The sequence below is a fragment of the Symphalangus syndactylus genome, chromosome 1 (assembly GCF_028878055.3).
Source record: "Symphalangus syndactylus isolate Jambi chromosome 1, NHGRI_mSymSyn1-v2.1_pri, whole genome shotgun sequence".
Taxonomy (NCBI): Eukaryota; Metazoa; Chordata; class Mammalia; order Primates; family Hylobatidae; genus Symphalangus; species Symphalangus syndactylus.
In genome coordinates this window covers 116,416,419-116,443,422 of record NC_072423.2, presented here as the reverse complement: position 1 = coordinate 116,443,422, position 27,004 = coordinate 116,416,419, and the positions used below count along the sequence as shown (strand labels likewise).

Genomic DNA, 27,004 nt, shown 5'->3' with positions numbered 1-27,004 from the left:
CATATGCATACTTGCCATCTTCATACCTTCTTGGCAAAGTGCGTGTTCAGGTTTTGGTGATTTTTAAAATTATTTCTTTATTTATTTTAGAGATGGGAGATTTCACTATGTTGCCTAGGCTGGTCTTGAACTCCTGGGCTCAAGTGATCTTTCTGCCTCAGCCTCCCAAAGCACTGGGATTGCAGGCATGAGGCACCACGCCTGGCCTTGTTGATCTTTTAAGTTGAGTTGTTCATTTTCTTATTGTTGAGTTTTAAGAGTTCTCCATATTTTTTGGATAACAGTTCTTTATATGTCTTTTGCAAACATCTTCTCCCAGTCTGGGGCTTGCCTTCTCATTCTCTTGACAGTAACTTGCAGGGCAGAGTTTTTAACAAAACCTAGCTCATCAATTATTTCTTACATTATTGTGCCTTTGGTGTTGTATCTGAAAAGTCATTAGACCTATCCAAGGTCATCTAGATATTTTCCTGTGTTCTAGGAGTGTTCTAGTTTTGTTTTACATTTAGGTGTATGGTTCATCTTGATTTTTGTGAAGAGTGTAAGATCTGTTTCTAGATTCAAATTTTTTTTTTAATTTTTTGAGACGAAGTCTCGCTCTGTCACCAGGCTGGAGTGCAATGGTGCAATCTTGGCTCACTGCAACCTCTGCCTCCCGGGTTCAAGCAATTCTCCTGCCTCAGTTCCTCCTGAGTAGCTGGAACTACAGGTATGTGCCACTACACCCAGCTAATTTTTGTATTTTTAGTAGAGATGGGGTTTCACCATGTTGGCCAGGATGGTCTTGATCTCTTGACCTCGTGATCTGCTGGCCTCAGCCTCCCAAAGTGCTGGGATTACAGGCGTGAGCCACCACGCCCGGCCTTAGATTCAAATTTTTTTTGGCATGTGGATGTCCATATGTTCTAGCACCATCTGTGAAAAGACAACTTTGTTCCATTGTATTGCCTTTACTCTAACTTTGCCATAGATAAGTTGGCTATATTTATGTGCAACTATTTCTGCACCCTCTATTCTATTCCATTAGTCCAGTTGTTTATTCTTTCACCAATACCACGTGATCTTGATTACTATAGCTTTATAGTAAGTCTTGATGTCAAGTAGGGTCAGTCCTCTAACTTTGTTCTTCTATGTCAATACTAAGTTGATTACTCTGGGTCTACTCTCCATGTAAACTTTGGAATCAGTTTATTGATATCCATAAAATAACTTGCTTAGATTTTGATCAGGATTGCATTGAATCTATAGATCAAGTTGTGAGGAAGTGACATCTTGACAACATTTAGGCTTCCTATTCATGAACATCTAAATATAAATCTCTCCATTTATTTAGTTCTTTGACTTCTTTCATTGGAGTTTTGTAGTTTTCCTCATATAGATCTTGTATATATTTTGTTAGATTTATACCTACGTGTTTCATTTTGGCGGGTGCCAATGTTAATGGTAATTTTTTGTTGTTGTTTTTGAGACACAGTTTCACTCTTGTTGCCCAGGCTGGAGTGCAATGGCATGATCTTGGCTCACCACAACCTCCGCCTCCTGGGTTCAAGCAATTCTCCTGCCTCAGCCCCCAGAGTAGCTGGGATTACAGGCATGCACCACCACGCCTGGCTAATTTTGTATGATTTTCTTTTTTCAGACGGAGTTTTGTGCTTTAAATTTTAAATTCTACTTGTTCATTGCTGATGTATCAGGAATTGACTGACTTTTGTACATTAACCTTGTATCCTGCAACCTTGCTATAATCACTTAATAGTTTCAGGATTTTTTTGTTCTTCGGATTTTCTACATAGACAATCATGTTATCAGTGGAAAAAAAAAGACAGTTTTATTTCTTTCTTCCTAATCTGTATACCTTTTATTATCGTTTCTTGTCTTACTGCACTAGCTAGGACTTCCAGTACTATGCTGAAAAGCACTGGTGAGAGGGGACATCCCTATCTTGTTCCTGTTCTTAGCAGAAAGGCTTCTAGGTTCTCATCAAGTATAATGTTAGCTGTAGGTTTTTTGTAGATGTTCTCTATCAAGTTGAGAAAGTTGCTGTCTATTCCTAGTTTGCTGAGAATCCCTGCCACTTTAATACAGCACTTCACAGGATCACTGGGAGAACCAGAGCTAGGAGGATGACCAGGCCTCCCTAAAGGATGGTGCTCAGCCAGTAACCCAAGTGCCTGGAATAAGGCAATTGAAATTGAAGAATTCAACAAATGAGTCTAAAGGGGACTGCAGGTATAGAGCAGATAACTATCCTGCCTGAGCATAGATCTTCTGTAGCTCAGTTTCTACTTTCTCTGAATTAATATACACAGAACAATAGGTTTTAGCAATAGCATGATTCCACTAGCAGATAATCAAAAGCTGTTTAATTGTCCATTACCACCTTGCTAGTGAGTTTAGTGAGACTCATTGGTCTTGGATAGCTTGGGCAGCAGCATTAGTTATTTCCACCATGGTTAAGGACAGGTTGTGCACTATTTTTTCAAGAGTCTATATGCTGATGCCTGGTATTAGAATGTGAACTGGGCCAGGCATGGTGGCTCACGCCTGTAATCCCAGCAATTTGGGAGGCCGAAGTGGATCACCTGAGGTCAGGAGTTTGAGATCAGCCTGCCCAACACTGCAAAACCCATCTCTACTAACAATACAAAAAATTAGCCAGGTGTGGTGCCACGCACCTGTGATCTCAGCTACTCGGGAGTCTGAGACAGAAGAATTGCTTGAACCTGGGAGGCGGAGGTTGCAGTGAGCTGAGATCGCACCATTGCACTCCAGCCTGAGCAACAAGAGCAAAACTGTCTCAAAAAAAAAAAAAGAAGAAGAATGGCTGGGTGTGGTGGCTCACGCCTGTAATCCCAGCACTTTGGGAGGCCAAGGCGGGTAGATCACCTGAGGTCAGGAGTTTGAGACCAGCCTGACCAACATGGAGAAACCCCGTCTCTACTAAAAGTACAAAATTAGCCAGGCGTGGTAGCACATGCCTGTAATTCCAATTACTAGGGAGGCTGAGGCAGGAGAATCACTTGAACCTGGGAGGCGGAAGTTGTGGTGAGCCAAGATCACGCCATTGCACTCCAGCCTGGGCAAAAAAAGCGAAACTCCATCTCAAAAAAAAAAAAAGAATGTAAACTGCAGAATGAAACCAGCTGTTGGTTTGTTCTCCTGGGAGAATGCTACAAGTCATTCTGTGGCAGGTTAGCAGAGCAGGTCCCTTCTAGCTCTCTGTATGGTTGTTGACATGGACAGTGGGCCCTAGGACTCTAAGGCAACAAGATCCTTCTGGAGGTAGACACTGAGGCCCACAGAGGAATTCATAACCTAGAAGGGCACAAGTGACACCTGTTAGGCATTTGTTGTTATAGTCCTGGTCAGTCCATTTATATACAGTCTCAGCTTGTTTTTGCCCCATAGTTACAGGGTGAGAAAAACTACATGTGGTACATCCACGTCTGAAGTGCCAATATAAGTCAGTATGCCCACGCCAATATGGGAGTCCTTTTGTCATACCATATTAAAGCAGGATACTCTAGAGTATGCCTGCATGCGGACTTGTTTCAAGGGAGTCACTCAGCAGTTTCAGCCACTGATAGCTTAGAATGTGAACTGGGCCAGGCGTGATAGCTTGAGGAAAGTCCGAGACATTGGGTAACAGCCAGGCCATTACAATGGAATTATAGGATAGAAGAGACTTCAGTAACAACTCCAGCATTGTTTGCTTGCCTCCTTCTCACCACAGCTGTACTGCTTCTTATCCAGGTGTTGTCATGCCAGGCATGGCAGAGTCTTCTGTGAGACTGAGCAAGGTAAAGATTGATGATCCCACACGCCCCACCCCATGAAACTCCCCAGCCAGAGATGCTCTTGTCCAATGACATGGGGCGAGTGTTCTCATTCCTGAGGCTGTAACTTATGCAGGGATCCATCACCCCTGTTACTTGACCTAAACCTTCAGCCTTGGTCATCCAACCTGGGGAGAGAGATCACATTCTGAAGAAATTCGGCGTATCTTATAATATTGCCCACCTTGGGATCAGAAGTCCTGGTTACAACTGGAGGAACATTAGTTCCTCAATATTCTGTCAGCCCTTTCCCTGTCCCCATGGGGTCCCACAAGAGAGAAATGCCCAAAGGTACCATTGCCTCCAGATTTAAATCAGGAGGCTCACTGGTGGCTCTAGTGGATAGTGATTTCCAGCAGGAAGAAAGGAGAAAAAGAATGGCTTGGAGCTGGATGTGGTGGCTCACGCCTGTAATCTCAGCACTTTGGGAGGCTGAGGTGGGCGAATCACCTGAGGTTAGGAGTTCGAGACTAGCCTGGCCAACATGGCGAAACCCCGTCTCTACTAAAAATACAAAAATTAGTCGGGCATGGTGGGATGCGCCTGTAATCCCAGCTACTCCAGAGGCTGAGGCAGGAGAATCGCTTGAACCCAGGAGGTGAAGTTTGCAGTGAGCTGAGATCGTGCCACTGCACTCCAGCCTGGGTGACAGAGTGAGGCTCCATCAAAAAAAAAAGAATGGCGGGGTATACTCAGATTGGGATTTCATAGGCTCAGCCTCATCAAGGGATTGCCTGGTCCTCCACCTGCCCCAAGTTCAGTATTTCCCAACATGCATTGCAGTGATGTGTTTCTCTTCCACTGCAGTGTCTAGTGTTCAGATGGCTTTTGTGAGGTGGGGGTACCACCCACTAAGTTGTTCTCCCTAATGGCTTTTGCATAGTTGTTGTTTGAGCCACTCATTCCATCATTTTTTTTCTTCCTGATTTTTTTTTTCAAGTTCTCCCATTCCATCATTCTATCAACCCATTCACCAGGTAATGTTAGGGAGTATAAAAGGTCCCATCATATGTCATGGGAAAATGCCCATTACTGTGTAGCTTGTGTGGCAGCAAATGTGGTGGCCTTGATTGGCTTGGAATCCTGCCAGATATCAGAATACAACAGAGGTGTTTCTCTAAAGCCATAATAGTGGTTTCCACATCTACGTGGCATACTGGAGTGGTGGCCCCATCTCCAGAATGTGTACCCATGGCAGTGAGCCTTCACCAGAATCCATGTCTGGGAGCTAGCTGTCCAATGTGGTCAATATCACACTGGCATGGGCCCTCTGTCCAGATGATGTGTCCCAGTTCACCACATTGTATGGCCTGGGCTAAAGGCAGGCCTCACATTACTGTACTGGGTCTTTGGCTTCCATCTCTTTTAGGGCAAGTCCTCGTGATGTGGCCCACTCTTGCATCTGAGGTGGACTTCCATGTCCCATTCTGTGGTAGATCCAATGGATAATTTTGGCCATTTTCTGAGCACATACTAGATCAGCCTGTGAGTTCATGTTCTCTTTTGAATGGTCCTATGCCATAAGTGACAAGTAGGTCTCTTTCCTAGTTCACAAACTGCTGTCATAGTCCTTGTCTCTACACAGGGGAGCCCTTAATGATCCAATCATTAATCTGCCAGTCACTGGACATATGGCTAGTCCATTTGTAATGGCCCATAAGTCTGTAAATGTGTAGCAGAGAATTGCTGTTATATTTTCCTGCACAGCCATCACCACAGCACAGAGTTCACCCAGAGTACTGGGCAGAGTATCCTTATCTGGTCTCAGTCAAAAGATGACTATCCTTAGGGTGTGTCTTAGTCTACTTGTGCTGCTATAGCAGAATGCCTGAGACTGGGTAATTTTATAAATAGAAATTTAATTTCTCACAATTCTGGAGGTGGGAAGTCCAAAATCAAAGTCTCCATTTCCACAATGGTGCCTTGAACATTGCACTCTCCAGAGGGAAAGAGCACTGTTCCTCACATGGCACAAGAGCAGAGGAAAGCAAACCCACTCTCATAAGCCCTTTTTATAGGGACATTAATCCATTCCTGAGGGTAAGCCTTCATGACCTAAACACCTCCCTTAGGCCCCATCTCCCAACACTGTTGTATTGGGGATTTTTTGTTTTTTAGACACAAGGTCTTGTTATGTTTCCCAAGCTGGTCTTGAATTCCTGAGCTCAAGCAATTCTCCCACCTCAGCCTCCTGAATGGCTGGGACTACAAGCAGGCAGCACTGCACCCAGCTGGGGATTAAGTTTTAACATTTTGGAGGCGACAAAACCATTCAATCCATAGCAAGATGGACAGCTACAGCAGACCATTAGAGTTTATCAGCTTTGAGTTTCACAGCTCCCTCAGTGAGCCAACTCATACCATCAGCTGGAACATCTTTGAACCATGGGCTGCACCTAGCTAAGGGAACATCCCCTATGGGCTGTTCGGCGTCCTCTGGCAAGACAGTTACTTCATGGAGTTGGCAGACCCCCTGGGAGCCCAATCAGCCTCCACCTTATATGTAACATTTCCATTTAATGATGGTACTTGGCCGAACCTGTTGTGTTTTATTAGGATTAGTGAGCACTGTGAAAAAAATAAAATCAGATAAAGAAAAATTTAAAAGTTTATTGTTCAAACAATCAGTACAGACCACAATCTAGAAGACTCAAATCAAGTGGTAAGAAATTAATCTTACAGCAGTTAGAACATGGTTTATAATGCATAAAGGGGGGGAATATTTTGACCTTTTTTATAATTGGCTGCTATACATTCTTTTTAGGGCAAGTTGAGCTGTTTAAGCTTGTTGGTCTATAGTTGATTGGTTTAATTTCCGTGAATCATGCTGGCAAGGATGTAAAGCTTACATTTTGCATTTCATTTATGATCAGAGACAGCATTTCAGGAAAATCAGAATGATTTGTTTTGGTTACACGGTTGCGGGTAGTCAGCCTTAGGGTATTTCTAAACTGGGGCTTCCATTTTTATTTTTCGTTAACAATACCTGCATGAGATGGGCAGCTCAGGTCTTAAGGTCACATACAGTGCTTCAGTGGTCAAGCGTTCTGTTTCCATTAGAGCCCAATAGCAGGCTAGTAGCTGCCATTCAAAGGGAATGTATATGGCAACCATCTTGGGTAATTTATATATCCAAAACCCAAGGGCCTGGTGCACCCTGATAGCAGTCTCTTGTTGCCACAGTATCCAATCTGTATGGGTAGGAGTCAATGAGACCTGTAGTTCCATGGGCCTACATTAATGGCAGGCCCATGTTAATGCATAGTAGGCCTCTAGAGTCTGCTGTTGTTGAGGGCCCCATTCAGAGGTGGCTGTGTTGTGGATAATTTTAACTAAAGGAGGCAAAATAATACTTAGATGTGATACATGTTATCTCCAATAGACAAACAGGCATACCAGCTATTGAGCTTCTTTTAGGTGGGGGCTGCCAAGGACAATTTTTGACTTTATCAGGAATACTCCTCTAATTACTGGACCAGGTAGCTCCAGGGACTGCACTTGTTGGGCAAGTCCTTGGATCTTATCAGGGCTGACAACTCAACCTGCATGTGTCATATTATCTATGACCTTATGTATGGAGTGGTCAACTTGTTTCATAGGCTGACAATGAGCACGTTATTAATATAGTGGATGACAAGTACTTTTAGAAGTAACTGGACACGTTGCAAGTCAGGGGAATGGAAGTATTGCTATGGACTGAACTGTGCCCCCAAAATTCATATGCTGAAGTCCTTAGCTCTGATATGATTGTATCTGAAGTCCTAAAGCCAGGAATGAGGAAGGCTGTGAATGTCCATTGTTCCATACAAGAATGACTCTTCTCTTGGCTATTCAGAGATCATGAGGGATACTGCTCCAGTTTCCACAGGCCAGATGGTCTCCAACAAAAGCCATGGGGGAGTCACCCCTGCCTGGCAGATCTATCGGGTCAGGACCACTGCCCAGGGGGTCCTGGAGAGGACAGTATAGGACCAAAGAGGATTATTCATGAGCCTAAGATCTCATGAAACGTGCCTTGCTAAGTTTTAGACTTGCATAGGACGATCATCCCCCTGCTCCCCCATCCTTTTTTATTTTTTATTGAGATAGGGTTTCACTACTCTGTCATCCAGGCTGGAGTGCAGTACGATCACAACTCACTGGAGCCTCGAACTCCCACGCTCAAGCCACCATGCCCGACTAATTATTTTTATTATTTTTGTAGAAATAAGGTCTCCCTATGTTGCCCAGGCTGGTCTCGAACTCCTGGACTCAAGCAATCCTCCCACCTCAGCCTCCCAAAGTGCTGGATTAAAGGCATGAGCCATCACACCCAGCCTCATCATCCCTTTCTTCTTTCCAATTTCTCACTTTTGGAATTGGAATACCTAATCCTGCCTATCCCATCATTGTATTTTGGAAGCACATAACTTGTCTGGTTTCATAGGTTCACAGCAGGAGGGGAATTTTGCCTCAGGATAAACTAAACCTTGGGTCTCACCCATATCTGATTTAGATATTTTTGAGACAAAGTCTCACTGTTGCCCAGGCTGGAGTGCAATGGCGCAATCTCGGCTCACTGCAACCTCTGTCTCTCGGGTTCAAGCGATTCTCCTGCCTCAGCCTCCCCGTGTAGCTGGGATTACAGGCGCACACCATCACGCCCAGCTAATTTTTGTATTTTTAGTAGAGATGGGGTTTCGCCATGTTGGTCAGGCTGGTCTCGAACTCCTGACGTCGTGATCCACCCGCCTCGGCCTCCCAAAGTGCTGGGATTACAGGCGTGAGCCACCATGCCCAGCCTTGATTTAGATATTTAGATGAGACTTTGGACTTTAAATGTTAGTTGATACTAGAATGAGTTAAAACTTTGGAGGCTGTTAGGATGGAATGAACTTATTTTGTATGTAAGGATATGAATAGAGAGAGTGGCTAGGAGTGGAATGTTATAGAATGAATATTTATGTTGAAGCCCTAACCCCAAATGTTATATTTGGGGGTGGGGGGCCTTTGGAAACTAACTAGGATTGGAGTAGGTCATGAGAATGGGGCCCTCATTCTCACTAATGCCCTTAAAAGACTTGGAAGAGGCACCAGTGCTCTTGCTCTCTGAAATTTGAGGACACAGGAAAAAGGGGGCCATCTGCAAACCAGAAAGAGAGCCCTCACCAGCACTCAACCATTCTGGCATCTTGATGTTGAACTCTGAAGCCTACAGAACTGTGAGGAATAAATGTCTGTTGTTTAAGCCATCCTCTATGGTATTTTGTTATAATAGCTCAAACTGACTAAAACAGTTGCTAAAGATATATCCCTTCCAATCCCCTCACCCAAAGAACCAGGCCCAGTTACTTTTAGCAAGACTTCAAGGAACAATTCCCATGTTACAAACTCTCCATAGCAATAAGATAAACAAAATTTTTTCCCCTCACCCAAAGAACCAGGCCCAGTTACTTTTAGCAAGACTTCAAGGAACAATTCCCATGTTATACAAACTCTCCATAGCAATAAGATAAACAAAACTTTTTCCAAATTCTTTTGCAAAGCTAGCAAAGCATTACCAAATTGAATCTACTTCTGTACTTAATAAAAACTCACTATGAACAAATAGATTTTACTTGAAAAGTACAAAGAAATTGCAAATATTTGCAAACTTGTCAAGAAAATGAATTACAAAAAAAAATAACTCATAAAATTACAATGATGGAGTTTTTAAACTTGATATAATATAGCAACCAATCCTAGTAAAAACTTTTTAAGTATAGGTCACGCACGGTGGTTCACACCTGTATTCCCAGCACTTAGAGAAGCTGAGGCAGGATGATCGCTTGAGGCCAGGACCACAAGACCAGCCTGAGCAAAATAGCAAAACCCCATGTTTACAAAAAATAAAAATAAAAACTTAGGCATGGTGGCACATGCCTGTATTCCTAACTATACTGGAGGTTGAGGCAGGAGCATCTCTTGAGCCCAGGAGTTCAAGGCTGAGGTGACCTATGGTCGCATCACTACACTCCAGCCTGAGCAACAGAGGGAGACCTTGTCAAAAAAAAAAAAAAAAAAAAAACAGAAAACAAAACTGTAAGTATAATTATAATTGGGAAGCTGTGCACTGTGGGCCCAGCATTGTTACAATAATGTATTCCTCATAACCCTATGAGGTAGCTCCATTTTATAGATGGAGGAACTAAGATACAAGGAAGGTAAGTGATTTGCCCAGGGTCACACACCTAACAAAGTGGTGGACTCAGGATTTGAACCTAGGGCACTGGGAACAAAATCTGTGCTCTTAACCACTAAACTACACTGCTTCTTCTAGAAATAAGATTAGAAGGAAACTTCCTAAATCCAACAGAACATCAGAATCCAACAATGAACATGATATGAAACTGCAGAATACTAAAACCATTCCCCTGAGAGTTAAGAGAAAGACATCTACTGTTCCATGTTTTTTGAAGTTCTTGCTAATGCACAACATAAGTGACATCAAACTAAAAGACAAATATATCATTATTTATTATAAACCTAGAAAAGCTAGGAAATGAATCTAACAAGTTATTAAACCTAAAAATAATTTATCAACATAATTGGATCCAGATAAAATTTGTTTAAATCAATAATTAAAGTTTATACTAGCAATGACCAATAGAAATTGAAGTATGGCTTTCAAATGCAGCCAATTTTCCTCCATCCAAGAGCCTGAGGCTTTTTCAGGATTCACTTGTACTGAGCACCCACACCAGACTGGTGGTAGTGAGTTAATATAGTTAGGAAATGGTGCACATTCCCACACTCTAGAGGCTTAGTATGGTAGGGGATGAGCAGACAAGAACCAGAAGGTAAAACTGCAGCTTCCAACAGGCAGCATGGTTCTTCTGCAGACATGACTGGCAATGTCCAACTCAGGGCGGGGAACCAGAAATGTCCAACTCATGGGCTCATATAGTGTGGGGCTCTTCCCTGAAATCTGGGGGCTCCCAAAATAAGACAGTTAAAGAGGAAAAAGTCCTATCTGCATATCTTTTAGAGGAAAATGGAAAAAAAATACAAAAAAAACAAGCTGAAAACATTTAAAATACATATTCACAAATGGTAAAATTCCAGCTGTGTCATGAGCTCCGGTTTGTTGTTTTGTTGTTGTTGTTGAGACAGAGTCTCACTCTGTTGCCCAGGCTGGAGTACAGTGGTGTGATCTTGGCTCACTGCAATCTCTGCCCTCCAGGTTCAAGTGATTCTCTTGCCTCAGCCTCCTGAGTAGCTGGGATTACAGGCATGCACCACCATACCCAGCTAATTTTTGTATTTTTAGTAGAGATGGGGCTTTACAATGTTGGCCAGGCTGGTCTCAAACTCCTGGACTCAAGTGATCTGACCGCCTCAGCCTCCCAAAGTGCTGGGATTACAGGCATGAGGCACTGTGCCCAGCCAAGTTTAGAAATTCCAAAGGCCCTGAAAAACTTTAGGCCCCCAGTAATCCTTTCTAACTTTGTCTGAGACATCTCCCCAACAATCACATTTAATTCTGATTTTCTTGATCCTCAACTCTCTTTCCTTTCTTCTGCATTGTCTGAAACATACACCACAGCACACAAAATCACCTCTCCAGGTTACATGACTGACATTGCCCCTCTAGCCTCCTCCTCCACCTCTGTCATACGGCAGATCCTGTCAGCCTGTTAAGAAGTCTGGGGGATGGAGGCCAGGCGCAGTGGCTCATGCCTGTAATCCCAGCACTTTGGGAGGTCAAGGTAGGCGGATCACGAGGTCAGGAGATTGAGACCATCCTGGCTAACACGGTGAAACCCCATCTCTACTAAAAATACAAAAAAAATTAGCCGGGCGTGGTGGCGGGCGCCTGTACTCCCACCTACTCAGGAGGCTGAGGCAGAAGAATGGCGTGAACCTGGGAGGCGGACCTTGCAGTGAGCTGAGATCGCGCCACTGCACTCCAGCCTGGGCGACAGAGTGAGACTCCGTCTCAAAAAAAAAAGAAGTCTGGGGGATGGAAAGAGAACAGGGTAAACATTAGAGTAAAATGTCCACCAGCACTGGGCCATTATTGCAAGGGTGGGAGGAAAGGTGGTTCAAGCTCATGGACTGACATATGACTGCAGAAGGAAAGATGGTCTGGAAGATAATTAAGGCACAGTTCTCATTCTGAAATTAAGACAGCAGTTGTAGTGAGAAAGGACTAGCTGATACGGAAAACAGATTAGTTTGATACTACTATTTTACCAAAAACCTCATCACTCTGAATTCCAATCATCCAGGAATGCTGCTAGCTGAAATTTTCAATCATCTATATTACAGCCATGAAAGTCAAGTCTTCTTGCAGTAAATTTTGACTGTAAGGTTTTTTTTTGTTTGTTGTTTTTGAGATGTAGTCTCACTCTGTCACCCAGGCTGGGGTGCAGTGGCACAATCTCAGCTCATTACAACCTCTGCCCAGGTGCAAGCGATTCTCCTGCCTCAGCCTCCCAAGTAGCTAAGATTACAGGTGCGCACCACCATACTCAGCTAATTTTTGTATTTTAGTAGAGACGGGGTTTCATCATGTTGGCCAGGCTGGTCTCGAACTCCTGACATCAAGTGATCCACCCACCTCGGCCTCCCAAAGTGCTGGGATTACAGGCGTGAGCCACTGCGCCCAGCCGACTATAACTTCTATTTAGGAAGCAGGATGCAGTCAAATAGTTCAGAAATGGAGTAAGTGTGCAGGTCAAAGCATGTTATCAGTAGGATATGACTGCCCAACCCAATACCTAGATAAACAGACACTCATTCACACACAAATCCATTAGCTCTTCAAGACTGAAGTACCAGTAGTAACACTTCCAGGGCTACAAGTAGAAGATATCAATGAGCCTTTATATATGATATATTGTGATGCCACTTCCTTCTTTAGAAGCTTCTAGTCCGGTGGATGTAATGGGAGGGAGACGGGAGCCTGTGCCCACGTTTATGATGGCTCAATTTGAATGTTAAAACTTAAGAACTAGCATATTCAAACTATTATGTATATAAAGAAATAGATACCATACCTGATCTCAGAAGCTTACAAGCTGGTATGAAAGTATACACGTATGAGGCTGGGTGCAGTGGCTCACACCTGTAATCCTAGCACTTTGAGAGGCTGAGGCGGGCAGATCACCTGGGGTTGGGAGTTCAAGACCAGCCTGACCAAAATAGAGAAACCCTATCTCTACTAAAAATACAAAAAAAAAAATTAGCCAGGCATGGTGGCACATGCCTGTAATCCCAGCTACTCGGGAGGCTGAGGCAGGAGAATCACTTGAACCCGAGAAGCGGAGGTTGTGGTGAGCCGAGATTGTACCACTTGCACTCCAGCCTGGGCAACAAGAGGGAGACTGAGACTCTGTCTCAAAAAAAAAAAAAAAAAGAAAGTATACACATACACAACTATATATGTGCATACTTTGTACATATGTGATACACATATCACCTTGTAAGTTGAGAACAATTTACAAAAACATTTAACAGTTACACATCATAGCACCAGTTAATTTATAGCATTAAGGCCAAATCAATAGAAGTATAAAAGAAACGAAAAACTATTTGAAGAAGAAAGTCTTTCAGAGATGGCATAAATCTTGAACATTGCGAAGGAAGTGATTAGCAAACAGGAAGAAAAAGTTTTCTAGTTGGAAAACACAAAAATGATGAGAGGATGTAGCTTACAGTACGAATTTTTAAAGTAGCTGTGGAAGGAGATAGCCAAACAGCAGGGAAGAATAATCTTGCAGAATGACTTAAAAAGTGACTTTACGTAAATTGTTCAGTGGAGGAACTGCAATAGAATAAAGGTAATATAACTGCTGTTCTTGAGAAATGCAGAATCTGATTATGGAATGCATACTAACAAGATAGAGTTTTAAATAGTTTTTTAAGAGAAAGAAGGAAACCTACAAGTTAATGACAGATGTAATCCCCAATTTCCTACTACTAAGTAAGGATCAGACTAAGTTGCACCTACTCTCCCACCTTAGTGACCCACGGAAAAGCAAGTAGGTATGGTCTCCACTGTGATTAGTGGTCTCCAAGGAGACCATGATGAACATCCTTCTTATAAAGACAGCTTAACTCAAAGGTCTTTGCTCTCTGTCTCAGAAAACCATGCCTTAAGAAGATGACTGAGCCAGACCTGAGGGCTTCTCTCCAGCATGAGTTCGCTGGTGGTGATTAAAAGTGGAACGCTGACTAAAGGCTTTCCCACACTCAATACATTCATAAGGTTTCTCTCCAGTGTGGACTCTCTGGTGCACAGTAAGCTGTGAGCTGTCACTAAAGGCTTTCCCACAACTATTGCATTTATAGGGTTTTTCCCCAGTATGGGTTCTCTGATGTACCATAAGACTAGAATTATAACTGAAGACCTTCCCACACTCATTACATTCATAGGGTTTCTCACCAGTGTGAATTCTCTGGTGTATAATGAGGTATGAGTTTTGATTGAAGGATTTTCCACACTCGTTGCATTTATAGGGCTTTTCACTTGTGTGAAGTCTCTGGTGCCGAATAAGACATTTACTCAGACTGAATGCCTTACCACACTCACTACACTTAAATGGTTTTTCTCCAGTATGAATTCGCTCATGTTCAACGAGTTGAGACATCTGATTGAAGGCTTTCCCACATTCACTACATTTGTATGGCTTTTCTCCAGTGTGGAGGCTCTGATGTCGAATAAGACATTTACTCCGACTGAAGGCTTTGCCACATTCATTACATTTATAAGGCTTCTCCCCAGTGTGGGTTCTCTGATGGTCAATGAGATTTCTATTGGAACAGAATGCTCTCCCACATTCATTACAATTATAAGGTTTCTTACCAGTGTGCAGAACCTGATGTCGAACAAGATTTTTACTCCGACTAAAGGCTGCCCCACACTCCTTACATTCATAAGGTTTCTCCCCAGTATGGGTTCTCTGGTGGTCGAAGAGTTTGGAGCTCTGATTAAAAGCTTTTGCACATTCATTACATTTATAGGGTTTCTCCCCATTATGGAGTCTCTGGTGTTGAATGAGATGGGAGCTGTGCCTATAGGCCTTTCCACACTCACTGCATTCATAGGGTTTTTCCCCTGTGTGGGTTCTGAGATGAACAATGAGCTGGGAGGTTTGTCTGAAGGTCTTCCCACACTCATTACACTCATAGGGTTTCTCTCCAGTGTGGATTCTCCGATGACCAATGAGGTGCGAACTCCAATAAAAAGCTTTGCCACATTCATCACATCGATAGGATTTCTGTCCCTTTAAAACTCCTTCATGTTCAACAGGACTGGAAGACAGATGTGGATGTTCCCCAACTTCCTTATATTCCTCATATCTGTCTTTTGTGGAGTTTTTCTTATCCTCATCTGCTATTTCCAAGAAATCACTTTCTAGTCTGCTCCCTTCTTCATTTGAGGGTTGTCCTTCTAACTCCTTGAAAGTATCTTCACAAACATCTCCAGTCTCTGTTCCCCCAGGAACCACCCCAAAGAGTCCCCCTGATGTGCTATTAGATGACTCTGATCCTTTAAAAATTTCCTGCTTTGGAGTCAACTCTGAACTCTCCATCATGTTCCTACCTGCTGCCAAAAGAAATAAGACAACAACTTTTACTCATTTCTTTTCCTGTTGAAGAAACAGAATCATAAAGAGCTAATGTACCTGAAAAAAAGTCACATTATGGTTAAGAAATGAGATGACACATTGAGAACAAGAGCAAAATGCTCAATTGTATCTTAGGGATAGAAAAACAAGGAAGAAGATGGTCAGTGGAGGAGGGTGGAAAAAAGATATTGAGCCAGCACAGTCAAGTCAGAAGGGCCACTGGAAAGCAAGAGACTGGATTGCAAAGCATGCTGTGATCTTATATAAGTCACTCTCATGCTATGTCTCTTTAGCAAAATGGTAAACTTTGAGTTCCCTTCCAACCATGACATTACATGGTTCCGTGGTTCTCAGAAAAGATGTTGGGAGAGGGAAGGCTGGCAAATACCTCAAGTCAAATATAAGAAAGAGACAAGGAAAAGATGGGAATGAGTTGAGAAATTTCTACTATGAGTGTATGATTAGGAAAGCGTACAAAAAGGAGAGATGTTGTATGACAGGACAGTAACAAGATTTGGAGAAGCTATCAGTTGAGAAAAGCTGGACAGCTGTATTGAAGGAGACAGCAGAGTTCTAAAAATGGGGATGCCACTGGCCCTTAGAGCACTGGCCTGGTAGGAACCAGTTGTGTACTCCCAGAAAAGATAACAGGGACATCAATCATTTGAAATATAAATTAAAATGTCTTTGATTCTCTAGAATATAAAGGAAATGAACAGGTAAATATTTGCCTTTTGGAATTCTGAATACAAAGTCTGGGAGAAGGCAGAGTAATCATGGCCATGGAAAAACACCAAAATGTAGGTTCCTTTCAATCACATCTGAATTGGGGCCACAGCCATCATGTCAGTTAGCCTATGGAAAGTTTAAGATGTCTGGGTGAAAGATTCCTAAGCCCACCCTTTCCAGAGTTGGCTACTGCCCTATACACATCAATCACAGCACCTGCCCTGCCAAGAAGCCCTTCCAGGAAACTGCACTGCCCTAGTCTTTGCAGAGAGGAACACTCAGGCAACCATGCTGTGTGGCAAGTGACCCTGAACATCATCCCATGATGGACTGCAAGTGATTGGACCAGTACCAGGTACCAGACCCAAGGGCAGCTTATCTGTAGATTAGTCTTCAGCCTCTGCCATGGCCTGGGCCAAAGCTCTGCCCAACCGAGATGATGGGTAATGGCTATAGCAATGGGAATCTGTCTCTAAGGAAATTTGGAACTGGAAGTAGGGCAAAATTACGAGTGGTAATGGAATCTGAAGTGATACATGGAGAGAAGCCAAGCCATTAGAAGACACAGCAAGCAACAAATATAAGGGGACAGGAAGTACAATTAGGAAAGAGCTACGAAAAGGACAAAAGATTCACAGTGAAGAAAATGGGCAGGAGGAGGAGTACAAGCAGAGAGAAAACAGATACACTGGGAGCAGCTGCCATTACATTCACACCGGAACACAGGCATCAAACATGCATTTGCTTTTGCTGCTCAGGCTCCCAGTCAAGCCCCTGCTTCCCACAGTCTGGTCTAGCTGATCAGTTTCTTCCGGGTTCTCATTCTTTTAAGCCTATGACTCACAGCTCCTTACTTACAATAACTTGAGTGACTCTCTATTCCTTACAACTAAAAAAACTCTACCTAAACGACCTTATGTCAATCAATAATGAGGTGAAGAGAATGCTGATCATTGTTCAAGCTGAGTGCAGAGAGGGTCCCTATTCAAGAGGACCCAGGCAGCTCCATACACACTGACTCTTACTCACTCTAGCTTATCTCCGTTTGGAAATTTTCACGTAAAAAGTTTATAAAGAAAAGGAATATAAAAAAGAGAATGGCAGCATGCAGACTCTAAGTGACTAGGAAACAGAATCATTACCCAAGGAGGCCATGCTACGGTCATTTTCCAGCATCACATTCCAGTGCAGGGCTCTCTGACTGAGTGGGAGACCTTTCCATTTCTTCTGAGTATAGTCCTCAGACAGGTCCTCACACGCCACAGTATCCTGGAATGACAAGCTCTGATCGCTCAGGAACATTTACACCCTGAAGGGCAGAGTCATCAGGGGTACAGAGGGCACAGGGTATGGGCTCTTCGTGGGCAAAAGTATGGGAGAGAGGAGCTGAGATGACACCTCAAGCAATGAGGCAGGAGAGCCACAGGAATAGTCTTAGATGGGGCAGAGTCCTGGGGGTGAGACCTCTAGCCATTCCTGGACCAGACTCATGGGGACATGGTAAAAACACAAAGAACCAAGCTCACCTGGGGCCTGACCATCCGAAGTACAGTTGCCCCTGCTTGGTCTCCTGAGTTCCCCACTTGAGGAAGGGTAGGAACTGGAGAAGTACATTGAGCTGAGGGAGGAAAGAAAGCTATGAGTGGGACAAGCCCTGCTTCCGGCTCCCATGAGATCTATATTCCCAATAAGTGGATTCAAGAGAACCCAGGCACCTACACACACACTGACTCTTAACCTCTTCCATAAGGCATTATCCCAAGAGTGCTGTGAATTTTCCCTGGAGGGCACAGTACAAGGTCCCGGATCAAGCTGAGAACTGGGTGTTCCTCCGAGCCCTCACTCCCTTCAACCTTTTTCAAGGAAGCTATTCTGGCCACACTCCCTGTCCCATGGCTTCCCTAGCACCATCCAGCCCTGATTTTCCCCACAGTTGTGGTTCCTCATGCCTGCTCCTGCCCTCTCATTATGGATACTCCTTGCAACTCAGGCCCTAGTGCTTCCTTGTTTTTTCCGTCAGCAATCTGACCAACTCTCATTGCTTTAATACTGCTCTCACAGTTCTTACTTCTCTCCTAGACCCCTACCACATGCCTCCTGTTGCCTATGGGACATTTCACTTGGGTGTCCTGCAACACCTTAAGTTCAGTGTCTAAAATGCATGTTCTTACTAACTTCCTCTCTGGATTTCCCAAGTTATGTCAATGAATTCACGCACTGGCCAAAACATTTTAATTCCTCTCTCTTCTTCAAACACAAGTCCCATGGATACTCCCAAAACTTATCTACAGGTTCAACACAATCCCTATCAGATTCCCAGGGGGCATCTTTTTAGAAGCCGAAAGCTGATCCTAAAATTTATGTGGAAACTCAAGAGAACCATACAGTCACAATTCTTCTTGAAAAAGAGGAATAAAGTTGAAGAACTCAAACTTCTCAATTTCAAAACTTCCTACAGAACAACAGTCTTCAATTTATTGTATTCCTGTCATAAGAATAGACATATAGTTCAATGGATTAGAATTAAGAGTCCAGAAATAAACTCATACATCTTTAGTCATTATTTTACAATGGTGCCAAGATCATTCAAAGTGGAAAGAATGATCTTTTCAACGAATGGTGCTGAGACAACTGGATATGCACCTGCAAAATAATGAAGATGGTGCTCTACCTCACTCCATCTATAAAAATAACTTCTAAAAAATCAAAGACCTACATATAAGAACTAAAACTTGCCAGGTGCAGTGGCTCACACCTGTAATCCCAGCACTCTGGGAGGCCAAGGTGGGTGAATCACCTGTGGTCAAGAATTTGAGACCAGCCTGGCCAACGTGGCAAAGCCCCATCTCTATTAAAAATAGAAAAAATTAGCTGGGCATGGTGGTGGGCCCTTGTAATCCCAGCTACTTGAACTCCAGCCTGGGCAAGAGAGCAAGACTCTAGGTCAAAAAAAAAAAAAAAAGAACGAAAACTCTAAAACTCTTATAAGAAACCTGTGTATAAGTCTTTGTGACTTATACCTTTGTGACAATGGATTCATGAACACGAAAATCATGTTAAAACAAGGAAAAAATAATAAAAAAATAAATAAATTGGACTTTACCAAAAGGAAAACCTCTTGTGCATAGAAGAAAATAAGAAGAAAGTGAAAAGGCATCCACAGACTGGAAGAAAACACTGGTAAATCATGAATCTGATAAAAACTTGTATCTGGAATATATAAATAATATATTTATATTCTTTTATATATTTATATTCTTTATATAGAGAATATATATTTATATTCTTTATATAACTGAGTAATAAAAAGCAAAAAATAAGAAATTTTAAAATAGGGCCAGGGCACAGTGGTTCACGCCTATAATCCCAGCACTTTGGGAGGCTAAGGCAGGCAGATCACCTGAGCTCAGGAGTTTGAGACCAGCCTGGCCAACATGGTGAAACCTCGTCTCTACTAAAAATACAAAAATTAGCCGGGCATGGTGGCAGGCACCTGTAATCCCAGCTACTCAGGAGGCTGAGGCAGTAGCATCACTTGAACCCAGGAGGCAGAGGTTGCGGTGAGCTGAGATTGCGCCACTACACTCCAGCCTGAGTGACAGAATAAGACTCCATCTCAAAAATAAAAATGAAAATGGCCAAAGGGTCTGAATTGACATTTCTCCAAAGAAAATATTAAAATGTCTAATAAGTACACAGGATAGTCATCAGGGAATGCAGATTAACCGAACAATAAGATAGTACTTCACACCCAGTAAGGCGGCTAGAACAAAAATCCGATAATAACAAGCAATCATGGGAAGCCAAGGTGAGTGGATTGTGTGAGTCCAGGAGTTCAAGGCCAGCCTGGGCAACATGGCAAAATCCTCTCTCTACAAAAAATACAAAAAAATAGCCGGGCCTGGTGGCACGCACCTGTGGTCCCAGCTACCCAGGAGGCTGATGTGGGAAGATGGCCTGGGCCTGGAAGGTCGAGGCTACAGTAAGCCAAGATCACACCACTGCACTCCAGCCTGGGGCACAGAGCAAGACTCTGTCTCAAAAAAATAAATAAAAAATCAGTGAGAATGTGGAGATATTGAAACTTTATCCACTGCTGGTGGAAAGGTAAATTGATCCATACACTTATGAAAACGGTCTGACAGTTCCTCACGAAGTTAAACATACATTTACTAATTGACCTAGCAATTCTACTCATATATATATATATATATATATATATATACCCAAGATAAAAGAAAATAGATGTCCATACAAAAACTCATACACAAATGTTCATAGCAGCATTATACATAATAGTAAAAAGGAAGAAACAATCCAAGTATTCATCTAGCTTTTCATATTTATTGGCATAAAGCTATTTAGAGTATTGGTATTCTCTTAAAATTAAATAACTATATCTTCTTTTTGTGCACACTCTTAACAATCCAGGAATAGACACATCCTTAAACTGACATGCAGAATAGACAAAAGAAATCTCCAACAGACGTGACACTAAATGGTAAAGACATAAAAAGCTTTGCAATTAAAAAAGAACAATCAAACATTGTAATCCTAGACAATGTAATTAGACCAGAAAAAAAATGCAGAAAATAGACAAGAAAGATGCAAAGCAAATATACGCATGAATGATATGAAACATCATCTAAAAAATTAAACAGAATGAACCAAAAAAACAGGTCATAAGACATTCAAGAGATTGAATATATAATCAATATATACTCAATAACTTTCCAACACAATAGCAACCAATCAGAAAATGAATACAATAGCAACAAAAATATAAAGTACTCAGAAATAAAGCCAATAAAAAATGTACAAGACCTTAGTGCAGAAATAGAAAACTCTGCCTAAAGACATAACAGATATAAATACATTTTGTATGGGAAAACACTCCTTCAAGATGTCAGTTTTTTCTAAATTAACATGCAAAGTTAACAAAATCCCAGCCAACCACAATGTAATTTTTCACAGAGCTTGATAAGCATACTCTAAAATTCAAATGAATGAGTAAAATAATAGTTAAGAAAACTTTTTAGATGTGGAAAGTTTTGTTCTACCAGACAATAAGGCTTAATATAAAGTTGTAGTACTTAAAACAGCGTGTATTACTGAAGAAATATAAATATGCAAACTGTAGATAAAAGGAAAAGTACAGAATCCTGACAGGCTTATACACATATGTAAGTTTTGTTTTTTTGTTTCTATGGAAATGGAGTCTTGCTCTGTTGCCCAGGCTGGAGTGCAGTGGTACAATCTCTGCTCACTGCAACCTCCATCTCCTGGATTCAAGTGATTCTCCAGCCTCAGCCTTCCAAGTAGCTGGGATTACAGGCATGCACCACCATGTCCAGCCAATTTTGTAAGTTTGATGTATGACAGAGATAGTGTCACCACAGTGTTACCTACAAAAAAAAAAAACAAAAAAATGGGGTTCATTCACCTGGCGAGTAACAAACGACTGTTTGTGAGAATGCAAGTTTGGATCAATAGGAGTTTTATTACTTGGTGTTAAGTAAGGAGGACACTGGGAGTACTTTCCAAAGCAGCGTCTCTCCGAGGGAAATAGGAGAATTTTATGGTGCAATGGAAGGCAAGAGGCTACATCATCCCATGTATAGGAGGGGCCCCAGTGGTACAGACGCAGTGAGTCATTAGGCCAGCACGTAAGTCACGTGTTATGGTAATGAAGCTATAGCTACTCCCCAGGTGGAGACTTTAGCATGGTAATGAGAAAAGTTCACTCAGGTTCATCTATAAGTGCTGGGGTCTGTCAGGAGCTGTTTTTTTTTTTTTTTTGAGACAGAGTCTCACTGTCGCCCAGGCTGGAGTGCAGTGGCGCGATCTCGGCTCACTGCAAGCTCCACCTCCTGGGTTCACTCCATTCTCCTGCCTCAGCCTCCTGAGTAGCTGGGACTACAGGCGCCTGCCACCACGCCCAGCTAATTTTTTTGTATTTTTAGTAAAGACAGGGTTTCACCGTGTTAGCAAGGATGGTCTCGATCTCCTGACCCTGTGATCTGCCCACCTCAGCCTCCCAAAGTGCTGGGATTACAGGTGTGAGCCACCACGCCCGGCCTGGGGCTGGTTTTAACTAACTAGGTGACTGCAATCCACACAGGGTTTAGGAAGAAACAGGCTGCAGGGCAGGAGGCTGTAAAACTGATTTTTTACAGGCTCAAGTTGATTAAATTCCTATGATCCCTGGAGGCCCTCTCTGTCTTACTTACAGACCTTTTTTTAAAAAGAGCCCCAGAACCTGTAAAATTAACCTGTGCCAGCAGCTGTGCTTGCTTAGAGAGACAAAGGCCAAATATCTGTGACCACAAAGGAGAACTTAGCTCAGCAGTGCTACCCGGGCCTGAATCCTTGCTTCATTACCATATTAAAATCTCCACCTAGAAGGGAGAAATACACTTTGCTAGGCACATATAGTGCTGGGTACAAAAGAAACAATGAGACTGGCCAAGCACGGTGGCTCACACCTGTAATCCCAGCACTTTGGGAGGCCAAGGCGGGTGGATCACCTGAGGTCGGGAGTTCAAGACCCGCCTGACCAACATGGAGAAACCCCGTCTCTATTAAAAATACTAAATTAGCCAGGCATGTGGTGCATGCCTGTAATCCCAGCTATTTGGGAGGCTGAGGCAGGAGAACTGCTTGAACCTGAGAGGCAGAGGTTGCGGTGAGCCAAGATCAAGCCATTGCACTCCAGCCTGGGCAACAAGAGCGAAACTCCGTTGCAAAAGAAAAAAAAAAAGAATGAGACTGAGCACACTCCAGTTCTTCCCATAGGGCCCCACCTCTTTCCAGGATCCCTGCCCCACTACATGCCCTAAGAGACCTTAAAAATCCCTCTTCACCACACGCAGAGGAGGGTACTTTGAGCATGAGCTTTTCCTTCTCCATTCCTTCATCAACAAACAAAGTTTCTGCACTGCTTAACGAAACTTGGTCTCATTTTATTGGCATGAACACCACCAGGCAGGTAAAGGACCCACTGAAGTCAAACGACTCCCCTTGAGAGTTGGTAACAGTAGCATTACAAGTCAGTGGGAAAAATTAAACTAGTCAATGAATTGTGTTGGGACAATTGGCTAGGCAAATAAAAATAGTAAGTAAAATCACACAAAAAATAAACCTAAAAAACAAAGCTAAAAGGCTGGGCACGGTGGCTCACGCCTATAATCCCAGCTCTTTGGGAGGCCAAGGTGGGTGGATCACGAGGTCAGGAGTTCAAGACCAACCTGGCCAAGATGGTGAAATCCCATTTCTACTTAAAAAAAAAAAAAAGCCAGATGTGGTGGCAGGCGCCTGTAATCTCAGATACTTGGGAGGCTGAGGCAGAGAATTGCTTGAACCCGGGAGGCAGAGGCTGCAGTGAGCCAAGATCGTGCCACTGCACTCCAGCCTGGGTGACACAGAGTGAGACTCCGTTAAAAAAAAAAAAAAGCTAAAAGCTAAAAAAAAAAAAAAAAAAAAAAAAAAAAACCATAAAGACTCTAAGAACCCTGGTGTAAGCAAGAATTTCTTAAGACAACAAAATGAAAAGAGTGAATATATTTGAATACATCAATATGAAAAAAATCTCTGTCCAAAAGAAAAGCAAAAGAAAAAAACACCAAACACAAACCACTAATAGAAGTGGAAATGTAATAGCCAACAGGAAGGATAGTTTGAAAGTCCACAGTAAAACTAAAAAGACATATTCCTTACGCTACAGATATTTAACTTGTAAGAATTTGCCCTGAAAAACACTTGCACGGGTATTCAGACATTTACGCAGGTATTTACTAGAATATTCTCTGTAATAACATAATACTGGATTTAACCTACTTGTCCATCAATATGGCTAAATAAAAGTAGCATTTTTATAGGATGAAATACCATACAGCACCTAAAAGGAACATACTAGATCCTTATGCATCACCATGACTGTTCCACTATTCACCAGGTGGTCAGGCTGTGCTGCCAAGATTAAAAGGCCATCCAAGGAAGGCGCAGCATATGATTTGAGGTCGCTGAGGACAGACACCAACCACATCGGGCCCCAAGAGGTACAGTGTATACTTACAGCAAAAGGAGAAACAGGGAACAAGATCCAGGCTCCTGCAATGCCAAGATCCCCCACAGCCAGCAGATCCACTCCACAGCAATAGGGCTGGTGTGATGCACACACCCCACTTAGTAAGGAAGAAAGATCTCAATCCACCCTCCCCACTCCTATGGGGTGTGAAATACAGAAAGCTGAGAGAATGAATGAAGGCCACTGACTTAAGAGATTAAACATAACAAAGGAGTACATATGAAGCCAGAAACAGTGAACGACACAAGGCATTAAATGCAGCAGCACAGGCTGTGAGGGCTCTAACTCTGCAAGGAAATGTTACAGGCTCAATGTCACTTACATTCTTAACTTGGCAATCGCCTATTAAAAAAAAAAAAAAAAAAAAGACGTTAAAAACTGTCAATTCTTATCTCCCAGTTTAGATATTCCTTCTTTCATTAATTTAACAAACACCTCCTAGGAGCACCTACTATTTCCTACACACTAAGGTAACAGCAGTTAATAAGGCAAACAAAAAGCACTGCCCTGGCAAGGGGCTTATGGGAAGATCAACCAATAAACAAATACGTGCTATGTTAGACGGCGACAGGTGCCAGGAAGTGAAATAAGACAAGAAAAAGGGAGAAGTCTATGCCAGATGTTTTCAATGTCAGGAGACCTGGAGACTAAGATTTCCGGACGGTGGCTACTTTCACTTTTCTTCCACTTATCTAATTGTCTCTAATAAGTACGCTTTATTCGCATAATTGAGTGAAAAGATAAAGGCAGGAGAAACCGGGACTCTTCCAGATTCTCTGCGCCAGACGCCCGAGGGGCGAAGAGGTACGCCCTCGGCGTGGCGGGGCGGGATCCACCGCCAGACCACCGCCCCGAGTGCAGCCTCCAGGCCTGGCCTCGCCTGCCACTGTCGCACACACAGCCGCCCCCGCTCCGCACCCCGCGCCCCGCCGGGCCGCTCACCGACTCCGCCGCCAAGAGACAATCATCCAAACGCCGCCGCCGCAGCCGACCGCCCCGCGCCTACCTCCCGGCTGCCCCAGTTGCGCACGCGCATTGCCTTCCCGGGCCCTCCGCGGCCTCTCTAGGAAACTGGGAGGGCCAACCTCTCTGTTTCTCCCTGGCCCCAGGGAGGCGGGAGGCGGGCGGCGGGCGGCGGGGCTTGTCCAACATCCCTCGCCTCCCTCCGCTGGCGGGGCTTGCCAACATCCCTCGCCTCCCTCCGCTGGACACTTCTCTTCCACCCTCTGATGCCCAGGTGCGCTCCAGACCTCTATTGGCTTTGGCGTATTATCCTACATCCCTCCCATCGGGTCTGCACCGCTGCCCTGGAGGCCTCTTTCCCTTCAGGGAACAAAGGGATCCAAAGCTAGCAGTGAAAATAGAGCCAGCGGCCTGGCGCGGTGGCTCACGCCTGTAATCCCAGAACTTTGGGAGGCCGAGGCGGGCGGATCACGAGGTCAGGAGATCGAGACTGTCCTGGCTAATACGGTGAAACCCCGTGTCTACTAAAAATAAAAAAAAAGTAGCTGGGTGTGGTGGCGCGGCGCCTGTAATCCCAGCTACCTGGGAGGCTGAGGCAGGAGAATCGTTTGAACTTGGGAGGCGGAGATTGCAGTGAGCCGAGATCGTGCCACTGCACTGCAGCCTGGGAGACAGAGCCAGACTCCGTCTCAAAAAACAAACAAACAAAAAAATAGGGCCAGAAAATCCCCAAACATAAAACCCTTGAGTGGGGAAATTCCCAAACAAGGCAATAAGCCCAGCACTGGCCGTGAGAGCTCATTATCCCCTTTTAAGTAAATGCTACAATCCCTAGGCACACTTTCGCAACTGTTCAAGGGTTATCAGGCTGCACATGACTGACCAAGACGCTCAATTGCCCACTTTGGATGGAGCTGCAGCTTTGTGGGAAAAACAGATAATAGAAATTACACAAATACATCAATGTCAAGTGGTTATGAACACTGCGTTGAAATGTAACAGAGTTATTTAATTGAGAGCGACTGATGATAATGCTTGTATTTTTTCTGGTACTTTTCTGTATACTTCCGGTAGCTCCTAACACACTGGCTGCCATGCATTGATTTGAGTTGCCCAAGGAAATAGAGTCAGTAACTGGAATAGCCACTGAATCCAAATCTTTTGGTCTTTTCACTAAGGTGCTTCATAAAAGCTCTCCCGTCCCATGTCCCTGTAGAGGGAGAGTTGGGGATAGCATGGCTCCTAGCTGGGATCCCAGAAGCTAGGGATAGAAGGTTGTGGGCAGGATAGTGAAGAGGGCAAGATTCCAAGGAAAACTAAAATCCCTGCCCAGGAACGGTTACCACCTGGGAAAGCAGGAATGACCCAACGCATCAAGGCCCAGAGTGTACTCAAAGAACAACAGGTTGGGATGAGGATCAAAACTCATACCAGAAAGAGCATTAGCTGGGCGTGGTGCCGCGCGCCTGTAGTCCTAGCTACTGTGGAGGCAGAGGCGGAAGGATCGCATGGGCCGGGGAGGCCGAGGCTGCAGTGAGCTATGATTGGGGCAGTGTACTCCAGCGTTGGCGACAGAGCGAGACCCAGGGAAGGAAGGAAGGAAGGAAGCGAGGGAGGGAAGGGAAGGGAGGGGAGGGGAGGGGAGAAAGAGAGAAAAGGAATGAAAGAGAGAAGGAAGAGAGAGAGAAAGAACGAGAAAGAGCAGGCTGCTTTTTGGGCTACAACCTGGAGAGGCTGCATAACATTATGAGTTGGAGAAGCAGGTACAAAATAGTAAGAACTTCTATAAAATAGAC

General features: G+C 43.6%; 2 protein-coding genes and 1 long non-coding RNA gene across 5 annotated transcripts in view; 1 reads left to right on the top strand and 2 right to left on the bottom strand.

The window, feature by feature from the left end:
* The window catches only part of ZNF445 (zinc finger protein 445), a 70,973-nt gene extending 45,748 nt beyond the window's left edge, over positions 1–25,225 (bottom strand). The window contains exon 1 of one of the 2 annotated variants that reach the window (XM_063611070.1): positions 25,188–25,225. The gene's annotated coding sequence lies outside the window, so the exon portion shown is untranslated. Of the gene's footprint in view, positions 1–17,301; positions 17,343–25,187 lie in introns of those variants that run through there. The other variant, XM_055280502.2, reaches the window with a different exon arrangement.
* On the bottom strand, positions 6,427–25,260 carry ZNF852 (zinc finger protein 852). 2 transcript variants are annotated; one of them, XM_063611164.1, is made up of 5 exons: positions 25,188–25,260; positions 24,568–24,587; positions 17,686–17,777; positions 17,302–17,428; positions 6,427–15,405 (listed from the first exon to the last, which is right to left on the bottom strand). In XM_063611164.1, exons 3-5 carry the CDS (start codon positions 17,698–17,700, stop codon positions 13,955–13,957), a joined length of 1,593 nt encoding a protein of 530 aa, XP_063467234.1. In that variant the 5' UTR covers positions 17,701–17,777; positions 24,568–24,587; positions 25,188–25,260; the 3' UTR covers positions 6,427–13,954. The 2 variants fall into 2 exon arrangements, with proteins under 2 accessions (XP_063467234.1, XP_063467237.1); XM_063611167.1 differs by lacking the exons at positions 24,568–24,587; positions 25,188–25,260 and adding an exon at positions 19,263–19,333.
* LOC129483422 (uncharacterized) overlaps positions 21,398–27,004 on the top strand; it is a 31,702-nt gene continuing 26,095 nt past the window's right edge. Inside the window, exon 1 of the long non-coding RNA XR_008658043.2 lies at positions 21,398–21,521. This is a non-coding gene — a long non-coding RNA (uncharacterized lncRNA). The remainder of the gene's footprint in view (positions 21,522–27,004) is intronic.

Bases quoted from the DNA above. Each gene is read 5' to 3' on its own strand.
- ZNF852 (XM_063611164.1), bottom strand. The intron at 15,406-17,301 runs GTAATGATTCTG...TTTTGGCAGCAG, and splicing joins CCGTAGCATGGCCTCCTTGG to GTAGGAACATGATGGAGAGT.